The sequence below is a fragment of the Berghia stephanieae genome, chromosome 3 (genome assembly GCF_034508935.2).
Source record: "Berghia stephanieae isolate SIO BIC M18660-M18661 chromosome 3, UCSD_Bste_1.3, whole genome shotgun sequence".
NCBI classification, from domain to species: Eukaryota; Metazoa; Mollusca; class Gastropoda; order Nudibranchia; family Aeolidiidae; genus Berghia; species Berghia stephanieae.
The window spans coordinates 50,512,195-50,526,445 of record NC_088362.1 but is presented as its reverse complement, the minus strand read 5'-3'; the positions used below and the strand labels follow the sequence as shown (position 1 = coordinate 50,526,445).

The window sequence follows — 14,251 nt, the reverse complement described above, 5'->3', positions numbered from 1 at the left end:
AAGTGTTGTAAAACCCTTAAAAACAAAAACAAAAAACCCCACATATGCTTGTTTAAATTACTGGTTTGCATGTTTTGATAACTATGATGTGTGTAATAAATATAATTGCTTGATTGAGTGATATAATTATTACTTCAACTATACTATAACTGTAATTATGTTTTTGAAATCACAAAGTATAAATATATTTTAAAAGTATGTCACTTGCAATCTCTGTTTTATATTATGTATGATATACAGATTGTTCATATGTTAAAAATAAATGTCCCAATGAGATAACTGTAAGAACTGAGTTTTATTTCTTACTCTAGTGTGCAAGCGGATGGTTGGCGGGGCCATAGTAGATGGGAATCCTTTTAAGGTTCTTCCATTGTCATACTGTTTCTTCTTTTGGGGGTATAATTATATGTCTAAAGCTATTGCAAGTGTTCTACAGCTACGACAGTCTCAGTCATTTTTTGGAAATGTATTTTCTTGTCTCTATTCAACTTGTAACTACAAACTGTTTTCAGTTACTTTTCTTTTATCTATCACCTTACTCTCTCTCTCTCTCTCTCTCTCTAGTGTTCTCTTAACAAGCTTACATACACAGCTGTTCTGTTTGTTCAGTCGTGCTATACGACTGAGTACTTACGTACAAAAAGGGTGTTAGCATATCCCTGGGCCATAATGCATGTTATGGGGTAACCATCATCAATCTATATTTTTTCCTGTAAATATCTTTCGTCACCTATTTTGAAAGATGACATTTATTTCCCTCGTAAATCTACCTCTCTGAAACATCCATGGCAGGGCCTAAAGTCTTGGTATTATTTTAACTTGTCTAACATCTTACTTACCACTGAGCACTTATATGACCTTAGCAGTGAGCATGGAATAACCCACATAAAAGTAAAAAAAAGGAAAGTATAAGAATTCTCACTTTTAACTTTTATACTACTATTATTATTATTACTACAAAGTACTCTATATGGGTAACTTGTGTAACTTTAGCTAAGTCGTTATTGATATTGAAATGAACGAACTTATAAGCGTTAATATTATTTAGAAATAAGATCCTCTAACACTTAACACGTCTTTAAATTGTTTTGTGCGCGAAGAGCTGCACGCCGGCGTACAGGTAAACGATAAAGTGGACAGCGGCGAAGTCGGCCTGTTAGTTTTCGTCCCTCTCCCACGCTTCCTGGCCTGTGCTATATAGACGGCCTTGCACTACTACATTATCTCATTCGTCTGTAGTGTTTTATTCATGCTGCTTTGTTGATAAAGGAGAAACCTGAAACGTCCATATTATCTGTTTTCGTATATTAAAGTGAAGCTTACATTCAATTTCACTTTATTTATTTCTTCGAGCTTCAAGCAGCAATATTTACATATGCGAACGGTGAAAATTGAATGGTTGTAACAGAAATGAAAGTAGAAAAGAGTTCCAGAAATTCTGTTGATATCAGTTTTGTAGGTTCTTTTGGAATGTTATATTCATTATTGTTCAATAATTTTTTAAGCCATAGCATCAGACAGCTTAATGTTCACTTCAATATTCATTTTAGACAATTGAAAGTGTTATGATTATTTTTATTTTATTTCTTACCCATAGTATTTTTATCATCATAATTGTAATATTAATGTCATAATCATTTTAATTATTTACCTTCATTATTTTCATTCAATTTCACCAGGCTATAATAAAGATGGCTATGATGAAAAAGGTTTTGATTTTGGAGGATTTGATCGTTATGGATTCAATTCCAAAGGATTTGATCGATATGGATATGACAAACATGGCGTGGATATAAATGGAAATGTGGATACCACTGGCAGATTCAACTCAGAAGGTTTTGATATACAGTGCCTCAATAGAGAAGGTACGTATGCACATAACTCAGGACTTTTGGGGGTGGAGATGAGGGGAACATCTAAGAGTTTACTAAAGTAAGACCTGGACTCAAATTTCATACTCTTGAAGAAAATGATTTTCTTCTTTTAAACAAAAAAAGCAGTTAGAGCACTTGAGTCATACACTACCATGCCTGGTTTGATTCTTATTTAAATCAGAACTTATTATGATCCTATTTGTCTACTCAACAGTGAATGAGTCAAATGGCAAGCAGACAGTAGTTTGCGATAGACTAGAGTTAGTTCAAAAGGCAACAAGCATTTGTTATAATTTGTTTAGATCACAGTTATTCAGTTAAACTACAGCTATGTAAACGTTATACTCTTTTAAATTTTGTTAAAACGCGATTTGGGGTTATTTCCAGATATATCCAACTCTATTGGACAAGGGTTAAGGAAGACAGTATAAGGATTTGATAAGCACTGGTATGGTGTCAGTTAAAGTGATCCAATCTTAAGGCAATCATTTCTGTGATTATCACTCCTGCTTCATTCATCATTCAATTCCCTCCATGTTTTTCACATCTCTTCTTCATTCCCAGGATTGACCAGACAAGGTCTTGACCAGTATGGCTTCTATAAAACAGGCTTGGACACTGACCGTTGTATGTTTTATTTCAATGGACCATTCTCACCGATCCAGTCTTATCGCATTCACTCCACACTGTCCAGGCAACCTAAAACATTCCTTATGGATTTGACCAGAACCTGTCCCCAGTTATCTCCTCTTCCCAGTCATTGGCTGCATCTCAATTGGGTCTCTGCTGTCAAAGATGTCACTGGTAATACTTATCTTACTCCAAAATTATTCTTTCATATGTCAGATATACTTTATATATAAACTGTTATGTTTTGTTCCATAACATGAATATTCACATTATCACTAGAAGGAGATTGGTAAGGCTTCTTGTATGTTTTTTTCTGTCCCTCTAACCCTTAAATATGTTTTCCTTTTCAATGTGGCTTTTTCTGTCTCCTGAATTGTTTCATGTAGACCCTAGTTATGATCCTTTTCGTAAGGAAGAAGTCTACCTTTTAAAAATTTTAACAAATTTGGTAAAACCAGTACTTTTTTCTCCAGGCTTTGTAGAGACCATCCTCCCAGACATGCAGAGTGGTCCCTCCAGCAGATTTTGTTTTGATACAAGCCCATACCTGACGTCCTGTTTATGTGATCAACCTCCAGCACAATGCCAGTCCAACCCTTGCCGTGGCCAGAAGTGTGAGGCGTTTCCTGAGGCATACTGTAGGATTGACTTCTGTGGGACTTGTACAGCCCGGTGGTTTTATCGTGGCAAAGAGGTCGACTGTAGGACCAGCAGAGGTTATTTTTAGAAAAAACATAATTAATTATTCTTGGATGATATTACATAGGCCAAATATAGCTGAAATAATCTCCCCCTACCCTCTATCTTGCTGAACTTATTTCATCTAAGGGTGCTTCTTTGAAATAACATTTGATTAGTAATTAAATTAGTTGCTTTTTCCCCCTTCATTGCTGCAAAACCTTTTTGATTTTTTAAAAAGAAAATTATTTATGTACCTATATGCTATCCTGCAATGTCGGAATTAATTAGACTTGTTCTCAAATTTCAGTTTGCAGTCTGTTCTTCCCTTTATAGATTTACTATTAAGTACTTTACCAAAAATCCGCCTTTACTAAGTTTTGTCATAAACTTGTCCAGTCTTTGAGAGAGAAAAAGACTTTTAGTCTAGTGTTTTATTCTGCTATCCCCAGATCATTGTGACCCCAACCCATGCCTCAATGGTGGCACTTGTCAAAGGTCAATCTGGGTGAATGAGCCAAGCAAGGTTACATGTAAATGTCCTCCAGGCTTTGATGGCCATTTATGTCAACACCCAGTCCTTGATCGTTGTCAACTGCCCTTGGCAAGAGGTAAGACCAGTATTATTGTCTTGTATATTTAGTCCCTGTCCATAGAATTCAAATTATAGAACTGGACCACAACTTGGAACACCTGGGATGAAGTTAGAATGCCTGATCCTTTATTTTATTTTGATAAAATATTTGACGTCATTAGCTGAATTTAGGTCTCTTATTTTTTATTTTAGCAAAGTCAAGCAATGCTGAATGTGATTGATGACTGTATGTATGGATGACATTTTTTTTTTCAAAACTATGTGTTGACCTTTGAGCGAAAGCACTGATGCACATTACCGACCTGAGTTATGTGTCTTTGAATAGGGCAGTTTATAAGTGTAAAAACGGTAAAGGAGTACCTGACAAGTTACTTATATTGTATGAAATTAAAATGTGTCTCCACGTTGTCGTCTTGGGGAATAATTGAAGTGCTGTAAAGTATTTTAGCAGAATGCAATCTAGTTTATAAATGAATATATACGTATTTTAAAGAAAATTTGCTTATAATTCTATAACTTTCAATATTTTCAGGATCTTGTGAAAAGAGACAAGAGAGGTGGTACTACAATGTCAAATCTGGTCGTTGTGAACGGTTTTTGTATCTTGGCTGTGAGGGTAATGCTAATCAGTTTGATTCCATTGTTGATTGCCAGGATGCCTGTATCAAAGGATCTTGCTGTTGGAGAGAACCACTGTTCCGGAACCAGGACGTTGGATTGGACAATCAGGGATATGACAAGTAGAAAATGAATATTTATTGTTATTTTCTCATAATGACTTATTTTCTTGCTTTACCATCTTGAACTCTATGTCACTTCATACAAGCAACAGATCTCTCAATTTCTTGAGACACTCAATGAAACATTTTTGCAATTTCAATCTGTTGTAATATCTGTATGCTTAACTTTAGATTTAAAATGAAAACAATAAGAATGACGAAATTATCTTTTTTTTCTACTTCTTTTTTTTTATTTATAAGTTTACAACTCTCAAAAGCCTCATATGCTTTATCCTATATCAATGTTATGGTTTCTCTTCAATTATTGAAACACATTTATAGTGTCACTTTAGCGGGGCACTCCCAAAGCATATATAAACATTTTTACTTAGACTTTGCCATCTTTTTATAGGTAGTGAACATGAAAATTTCTTCAGACAGCTGCCTTCCCCCTCCCCCCCCCCTGCCTATCGTCAGAGTCTACCTCAATACTTTTATTTTGTGTCATCTCCCTATTCTCATCATGTTGTGATTTATCATCCACCCCAGATATGGATTCAATCCAGAGGGTTTTAACAGGTTTGGAGAGAAAAGAATGATGGAGAACAGTTTTGCCTTTGGAAGTCAACGCTTTGACGCAGAGGGATTTGATTGGCAAGGTCAATTACAACTTAGCATCTCTATCGCTCTGGTTGTCTCTTGCCTCTCTCTTTCTCTTTCTGTCTCTCCCTTGGACAACATGGATGGTTCTTATTGACATCATACACTCAGTCTTATTCTATAGTAATCCTTAGGCTCTAGGAGTGACGAATTTGATAGGGGAAATTCTATTTCAGGAGAAACAAGAGTTTTTTTATATAAAGGGGATCCATGGTTTTCATCGTCAGTTGTTTATCTGCATTTATAATAATGCTCAGTTTACTGGGTCAGTCATATAATTAATTGATAAATAAAAAGAAGTGTATATAACTACAGCTTTGAATTGGATAATCAACTGTTTTATTCTACAAATAAAAGGATAATAATTTTAAGGATTAGATAGAAATGAGTAACAAGACAATTAATATTTAGGTTTTTAACCTTTTTTTTTTATCAACAATTAAAACAACAAAACCATCTTGTGGTGGAATGCAGGAATGTTGTTTAAGGAAAAATGTAACTGAAAATTGAATTTAACTTGTAGTTTTACCAAACTTTGGTTTATGAATGCATCTTTTAATCTTTGTGTATGATTTTATATTGCAGGTTTTGACAGTGATGGATTGGGGTCAGGGGACAGATTGAATCGTGCTGGCTATGGGGTTGATGGCTATGACAGTGATGGGTTTAATTTAACTGGTTACAGCAGGAATGGCGAATATGATGGAATAATTGACTACAACGATGAGGGCTATGATGAGGAAGGTTTCAACAGGTTAGCTTGGTTTTTAGATTTAAAAAAATAATTTGTCTCTAACTTGAGCATCATGGTGTCCAAGAGATCTCTGGGTCACGCCTTTGAAAGCAAATCAAAAGCTCTCACTTAATATATCTGGTCTTAAATCCAGACCTAAGCATTTTCACTGATAGAGCAGTAACTGTGATGTCTCTTCAATGTGGCCAGATTTTCTTTCTGTTGATGTTGTTTTAGATAAAATGGTAAGATGTCATTTTAGAGTTGATCTGGAACTTTCAGATTTTTGATGATCACACAGTGATGATAGTTACCTATACTCATGATATTTAAGTATAGTAGATTTATTTCAATGCATGTATTACTTTCTTTAAAAGACAAGCTTTGTCTAAATATCAGGAGACAGCAGTATGTATCTCCTTTTGTCGTAACTTGTTATTTTTTGTTATTCCCTGCTAACCATAAAATAACTAGCCATTGATAAAATAGTTTTGATTGAAGTGATGAATCTCTTCTCTATCCTCTTTTGTAGAGAAAATCTTTATTATGACATTGTAATATATAGTTTACGTTTAAATGGCAATCTATATTGCTTAATTTTCAATGTACCTCAGGCATTAATCATGCAGCTTAGTGTTTTCAAAATGACCAACATCTCGATGAACATACTTCTAACACCATAACTGATCAGTTTAATATGTGAGGTTTATAGGTTTGATCAGCATCACATTAAATGCACACCCAAACATCTCCTCATATACAATTCTTTTCATTGTCAATAAATTATTTCAAATACCATTTTCCTTTTCCACATTAATGAATTTGATCACAAATAGCATTCAGACCTCTCCCCCCCTCTCTCTCTCTCTCTCTCTCTCTCTCTCTCTCTCTCTCTCTCTCTCTCTCTCTCTCTTTCTCTCTCTCTCTCTCACTCTATCTAACTCTCTCTGTCTCTCTCTCTCACACACACACACACACACACACACACACACACACACACACATCCGGGTGGAGGGTGTATTCTCAATTGAATCCTGCATTTGGCTCTCTGACACCCAATATTTTTATTCTCTGTTTTCATCTGGCACTTCTCCATACCCTATATTTCTGATTTCAAATAGCATACTGTTACTCATACGATTGTAATTAATTTAATTTATATACAATAGTGGAGTCTTTGTGGTCCAGGACAGTGATACAAACCTCTGAATTGAAAGATTTGACCCCCTGTAGGGACTCACAAAAACTGCGAACCAAAAACAGTAGAATGCTCCTCCCCATTCCTCTGATTCTATTTAAGTAGGTGGGGTCCAGAATCTTGTCTTGTCAGACAATCTGTATATTTGGAGGCCCTGAAAGGCTGCTATTGACTCAAAATGAATTAGCACATCAAATGTTACCGTGGGTTGAATTTTTCGATTAATAAAAACTGCACTTAAATTAGAGCATTCATGCACTAAAAAGGTTAAAGAGTATTGAATATGGAGGAAAGTTACAAATGATTGATGCCTTATAATCAGAAAGAATATCTTACTCCTCTTTATTCAGGGCTGGTTTGTCATGCCATGGCAATGACCGTCAAGGTTACGATGTGTTTGGAGTGGCAGGAGCTTACAAACATTCGTGTGAGATCACGACTCTAGCCAAGTGTCAACAAAATTCACGTGAGTTAGTCTATTTATGATTATATTTTGATTATTCTTGTCTTCCCAAAGATATCTTAGAGGTGGGAGGTCACTCTTGCTACCTTGATATATTTTTTCCTTTTGCACTTTGCTTTCTTTCCTTATCCTTGCACTCTGCTATCTTTCCTCATCCTTTTGAATTATATAACTTGGTTGTGCTCTAGCCCTGGGCCCAATTTCATATAAGTGGACTAGATTTAGTTCTTTATTAGTCGAGTAACTGAGTTGCTAGTCTTAAGCCTAAGCAGAGCAAGTGAAAAAAAAATTGGATTTTATTAACGTTTTCTAGGCTCTGACTAGCGAGGCACTTGCCTACAAGTGGGCGTTGTAAGGACTTCGACTAATTCGGTTATTTTGTGCTGGTATCATCAAGCTCTCTTGTACACGATGGCAGATAAGATACCAGCCTTCCTACTTTCAATGCAAAAATTAGCAATATATATATAATATTTCAAGTATAATTATGATCAAAAGTTGATCATAATTATACTTGAAATATTTTATAAATAGCTCCTTTTATAAAAAAAAAGCCGAGCACTATTATTTCATGGTTTTTGTTTTTATAATTTATATATACTGATTTTGGTTAATGTATTTGTTCAAGGTGAAGGTCTGGAGGTGGTTAAGTTTTCACCAGGCAAGACATGCCAGGAATCAGGGTGTGGGGATGATTGTGGATGTCGTCATGGCAGCAAGACGTATGATGTGTATGAAAAATTCACCCTTGGTTGCCAGTCCTGTGTGTGTTCAGAGAAAAGTGTATCTGTGTGTTCATGTGATCATGTGGTGAAAAGGAAGGAGATCAGAGATATGACCAGGGATGAGATGAAAAGGTAATAATCTCTTCTTCTTCTCTTCCGCTGCCTCCCCCTCCTCCTCTTCTTCCTCCTCCTCCTCATTATTATTATTATTATTATTATTATTATTATTATTATTATTATTATTATTATTATTATTATTATTATTATTATTATTATTATTATTATTACTATTATTATTATTATTATTATTTTTTTTTTTTTTTTTTTTAAATTTATTTTTAAAAAATATTATTATTATTATTGTTATTATTATTATTATTATTATTATTATTATTATTATTATTATTATTATTATTATTATTATTATTATTATTATTATTATTATTAGATAAGATCTCTATCGTACACCAATGCCTGTTCCCTAAATTGTCAGTTTGATATATGAATAATCTCTATGCTCTATTTGTTCATTCCATCAGGTACCAGAAAGCAGTCAGACAGCTCCTCACACAGACAGGCCACCCATCCCAGTGGTATAAATTTGCTGACCTTTACGCCTCACACAAACCACTAGCTGTGGGTGGTCCCATGTTCTTACCTTGGAATCGACAATTTCTGCGATATGTAGAACAATTCATTCAGGACATTGATTGTAGCCTTGCTATCCCTTACTATGACTGGACAGTTGATGCAGGAAAACCGCAAAACACTCTTATCTGGGCAGCTCACATAATGGGAGGGGATGGATCTGCTGATCGAGAAGGCTGTGTACGATATCATCCCTTCAAACACCACCACCCACCCTACCTATCTCCCTGTCTCAAGCGTAACCTCAATTCCTCCATGACTCTTCCATCTGCTGTCAACATTGAGCTTGCTCTTCGAGAACCTTCCTATGACCGATTCAGACTTCATCTAGAAATGTTTTCTCACATGTACCAGCAGTTTGTTGGAGGTCACATGGCATCTGACCTTTCACCATATGACCCCATCTACTATTCTGTCATGGCTTACATAGACAAGCTATGGACAGAATGGCAACAAAGACACCCACAAGGACTCCTTGCTTTCTCCCTACAGGACCGTTATGCCAGATTGAGTCCCTTTAAAACGACTTCTGATGATGTGTTTGATTCTACACACCAGGTGTGTGTGGATTACTTACCTTTAACACAAGGCACTGCTTGTAATGTCTCACAACGTTTGTTTTACAATGGATATAATTCACAGGGGTATGACAGACATGGATATAATAGAGAGGGATTCGATAAGGATGGATATACTGTTGATGGAGTGGATGCTTCTGGAAATCCTGATGAGAGGGGAATATACAACATCCATGGATTTGACAGAGATGGATTTTCAAGGTCTGGTTATGATATGATGGGTATGGATAGATATGGATTCTACATAGACACTTTCAACCTGGATGACATGGATATAGAAGGGTTTGACAGATCAGGATACAATCGATATGGATTCAACCGCCAGGGATTCACTCCTTACGGATACAACATTGATGGAACCACATTAGACAATATCAACATATCAAGCTTGAACATTTTTGATCCATTTGGCTATAACAAGTATGGATATGATCAAGAAGGTTATAATCGAAATGGTTTTGATATTTTTGGATTTAACTCCAAGGGATATGACAACAGGAATTGTAACCAATATTTCCACGGCCCTCTTCATATTTTGGTGCAAAGTCACGTGACAGATTCCTTACCAGACTTGAATGTCACAACATTGAGTAAAGTGAAAAGAATTTGTTCTCCTCTCCAACCCTTAGCTGGTCATATGATCAGGCAAAATTGGCTGAATCGATATAGACAACGATCTGAGATACGTGATTTGTATCGTTACCATGAAAAGAACCACCATATTGACAGACTTTACCTGCCTAAAGAGACCAGTATTACCACAGACCTCATTTGGATTCCTCTAGCACCGGATGAAAGGTAAGATTTGGATAACAATTTTCAAAATTTATCATTTTGAGTCATTTGGTACTTGAGATTGTATTTAATATTATATAGCCATGTGCAAAAGTAAATTCACAATCTTTTGAGGATAAAACAACTCATTATCAATTGATTTACATCATTTGAAAGCTCATTCATTCCTCTATCCAATGTATATAAATATCTTTATCTGAATGCCCTGTTTAAAATGATATAGAATGTTTAAGAAGTGACACCAACAAATTTAGTTTGCAAATTTACACAACTTTATTAATACTTTTTACGCCCTCCATTAACTTGGTGCAGGGAAATTACTCGCCTTTGCATGGACAAAGTGAATTGTTCAATAAACTCTGAAGTAAGATTATCCCAGGTTGTTAACATTTTGTAGACCTGCAGCATAAATTTTAAACTCTACTATGATTTTATTTAATATATCTTTTCTATTTCTCTCCCCTTTTTATATCTTTTTCTTTGTCTGTCTTTCTGTGTTGTTCTCCTCCATTTGATTGCCCTCTCTCTATCTCCATCTCTCTCTCTCTCTCTCTCTCTCTCTCTCTCTCTCTCTCTCTCTGTGTGTGTGTGTGTGTGTGTCTCTCCTCTCTTTTCCTCTCTCTCTCTTCCATCTTTCTCATGTTTATCAAACCATAAAAAAATAGCACACTGTTTTGTTTCCCATTTTTTTCTAGGCTCTGTTTTGTAACAGAGATTTACACTAACTGTCACATGGGAGACAACGAGATGATTTGTCCTGATGATTTGTGTTACAACAAAGTCTGCCCAGGTACAGATTTACATAGTCCACTGGCTTGTTATTCTAGGGATTAATTTAGTTTTAAGTTTCATGTATTTTAATAAAATGATACCTCCAAAGCTAGTGATCTGAGTGATATTGTCATTATTATGTGTTCAGACGAATTTATATATACAGATATATACATTTGAAAAAAAACATATAAATATATTTTCAACAAAAATAAATAAATAAATAGATAAATTATGCCCTTCCACGAATCATCATGAACAAACAAATATCTGATGTCAACAAGAATCACCCTTGATATCCAAAGTAAGCAAACTGGGGGTTAATAATCTAGCCCAAGGCAAAAAAAAAAAAGTGCTTGAAGCGGGACTCGAAGCCATGACCTTCCAGTTCCTAGTGCAATGCCTTAACCACTTTGCTCCCAATGCATCATATCTCATAAGTAATTTTGAAGACACACAACACACCTATTTAAGTTTATTTTTAATTTTTTTTTTTTTATTGTTTTGCTCTCCAACCTCAGACCACCCGGGTGCCTTGTGCCGTGTCAAGTCATGTGGTGTCTGTCAGAGAGAATGGTATGATGGACTTACTGGAAAGCTTTTAGAGTGTTCAGGTACCTTTTCTATTACAATAAATTGCTGGAAAGCAACTTTCACAAAAAAATTAACAGTTTTTATATCTTAAATGAAATAAAAATGCTCTCTCTCTCTCTCTCTCTCTCTCTCTCTCTCTCTCTCTCTCTCTCTCTCTCTCTCTCTCTCTCTCTCTCTCTCTCTCTCTCTCTCTCTCTCTCTCTCTCTCTCTCTCTCTCTCTCTCTCTCTCTCTCTCTCTCTCTCTCTCTCTCTCTCTCTCTCTCTCTCTCTCTCTCCTCTCTCTCTCTCTCTCTCTCTCTCTCTCTCCCCTCTCTCTCTCTCTCTCTCTCTCTCTCTCTCTCTCTTCCTCTCTCTCTCTCTCTCTCTCTCTCTCTCTCTCTCTCTCTCTCTCTCTCTCTCTCTCTCTCTCTCTCTCTCTCTCTCTCTCTCTCTCTCTCTCTCTCTCTCTCTCTCTCTCTCTCTCTCTCTCTCTCTCTCTCTCTCTCTCTCTCTCTCTCTCTCTCTCTCTCTCTCTCTCTCTCTCTCTCTCTCTCTCTCTCTCTCTCTCTCTCTCCCCTCTCCCCTTTCTCTCTTCCCTCCCTCCCCTTCCTCTCTCTCTCTCTCTCTCTCTCTCTCTCTCTCTCTCTCTCTCTCTCTCTCTCTCTCTCTCTCTCTCTCTTTGTACAGCCCAAAGCTGTCTCAAATAAAACAACTCTTATTGTGACTTATCCTTTAAAGGTCAATTGGTATTGAGCAAGACCAGTTACTGGATGTGGAACAACGCTCTCATAATCTATATCTATGACATTGTATCATTGCGAAAGGTACTTTACGATTATTAACTCAATTGACTCAGGTATGAATGAGTATTTGGCTTCAGGCTGTAACGGAAATCATTAAAATGATAGAACAAATGAGACTATCCTACACAACTTGCATTGCATAAATGAAAACTTAGTTATATGGCCTATTGGAGTAATAATCATAGAATTGTGAAGCAAAGTGAGCATGGTGAAACTGGAAAAGTGCTGTATAAAAGTTCATTTTCATGTTTAGAGACCTTAAATACAAGTCTTTCTTCTGACTCCTGCCACCCCCCCCCCCCCTTTTTTTTTTTTTTTGCATTCACCCACCCAGGCTGCCTGGATGAATTTGGTCAGACAAGGAGGGAAGGAGATGCATGGACGCCACCTGGCAATGGCTGTAGGACGTGTTTTTGTCAGGTGAGATACGATTGGTGGCCTTGATCAGATTTTGCTGGAATGCAGCTACTTTGTGGTTTAGTAGTATGACACTTGGTTTGTGACCTGAAGGTCCTAGATTCGAGTCCCACTCTGGGGAGTGCAAAGTTAAAAGTGCAAAGTCCTTTGAAAACGTCTTTTTACTCTTATTCACTCACCATACTCAGATGTACATTGAGTACCTGGCCGATACATTGTTGTCTTTGTCAAAAAAAAATAATTGTAATATGGCCCTACATGTAGCTGGGTCTGCTCGATCTGGTGGAAAGTACATTGTAATAGACTAAGGTCCTATCAAAAGGGTGGCAAGTAACTGCTATTGTACATGTCATGCTATAGAAACGAGGATAGATTCCGGCCTTATGGACCTTATGGCTCTGAAGGACTACTCACGGGCTTCATGTGTTGTCATGCATTAAGTTTTGCTTTTCCCTTGGGATCCCTTGTTAAGTCCCCTGAGCTCATTTAGTGGATACTATGCTACATAAAATCAAATCTTATCTTTCTTTTTTTTTTACTTCAGATATTGTTGTGAACATCCTGGGAAATCAAACTTATTTTTTCCCATTAAGATGATCTGATTTGTTTTTAAAGTGTTTAAGTAACTAGATTAATCAGAACGATGTGCATCATTATTATAGCTATTATCAGCATTTCTGGTTTTGCTTTCTACTATTTAAATGTTTAGATGTCAAAAAGAGTTTTTACCCAAGTACGTATCTTCAGTTTTTGGGAGTCAATATAGCTCAGTTGGCAGAGCACTTGCTTCATATGCTAAGGGACAGAGATAACAATGAAGTCTAGATTATTTTCTGATTATTTTCTAACCCCCACTGTACACTTTGCAATAGACTAGCATCCTGTCAAAAGGGAAGTAAGCAATTGCTATAGTCCATATCACGCTATAGAAACTAATATTAAGTCCGGCTCCGAAGGACTACTTTTGGTTTCAGAAATGAAATGGTATCAATCAATTACTTTATATCTTTTAGACTGGGGAAATTCTTTGTCAACCTGTGCTGTGTCCTACCCTTGAATGTCAATATCCTGTGCAGCTTGAGGATCAATGTTGTCCTTCCTGTGACGGTAAGGCTAGGACTTGTCTTGTTCTTGTTATTGGCCCTTAAAAATGAAGCATGTAACAAGGTTGCATGGTACAGTGATATGGTTTTCCCTTAGTAACCTGCAGTACAGGATTTGACACAGAACTGCTGGTGATTTGTTGTCTTAAGCAAGTCACCTCAACCTTATTCAGGAGATGGTGAAGAAGGAGAAAACGGCAATGAAGGGGAAGAGGAGGAGGAGGGGTTGAGGAAGAGGAGGAGGAGGAGGTTTTTTATACAGATCAGCTAACAACTCCGCAACATAA

At 36.4% G+C, this 14,251-nt stretch overlaps 1 protein-coding gene across 2 annotated transcripts in view; it reads left to right on the top strand.

The window, feature by feature from the left end:
* LOC144967944 (uncharacterized) overlaps positions 1 to 14,251 on the top strand; it is an 88,905-nt gene that overhangs the window by 31,219 nt on the left and 43,435 nt on the right. For both annotated transcript variants that reach the window (XM_078905744.1, XM_078905743.1), the window contains exons 13-26: positions 1,680 to 1,865; positions 2,439 to 2,678; positions 2,978 to 3,220; positions 3,635 to 3,793; positions 4,310 to 4,517; positions 5,046 to 5,155; positions 5,742 to 5,910; positions 7,438 to 7,553; positions 8,179 to 8,407; positions 8,815 to 10,299; positions 10,992 to 11,086; positions 11,589 to 11,681; positions 12,779 to 12,864; positions 13,875 to 13,968. In XM_078905744.1, the coding sequence (XP_078761870.1) occupies positions 1,680 to 1,865; positions 2,439 to 2,678; positions 2,978 to 3,220; positions 3,635 to 3,793; positions 4,310 to 4,517; positions 5,046 to 5,155; positions 5,742 to 5,910; positions 7,438 to 7,553; positions 8,179 to 8,407; positions 8,815 to 10,299; positions 10,992 to 11,086; positions 11,589 to 11,681; positions 12,779 to 12,864; positions 13,875 to 13,968 (3,513 nt within the window). The remainder of the gene's footprint in view (positions 1 to 1,679; positions 1,866 to 2,438; positions 2,679 to 2,977; positions 3,221 to 3,634; positions 3,794 to 4,309; positions 4,518 to 5,045; positions 5,156 to 5,741; positions 5,911 to 7,437; positions 7,554 to 8,178; positions 8,408 to 8,814; positions 10,300 to 10,991; positions 11,087 to 11,588; positions 11,682 to 12,778; positions 12,865 to 13,874; positions 13,969 to 14,251) is intronic.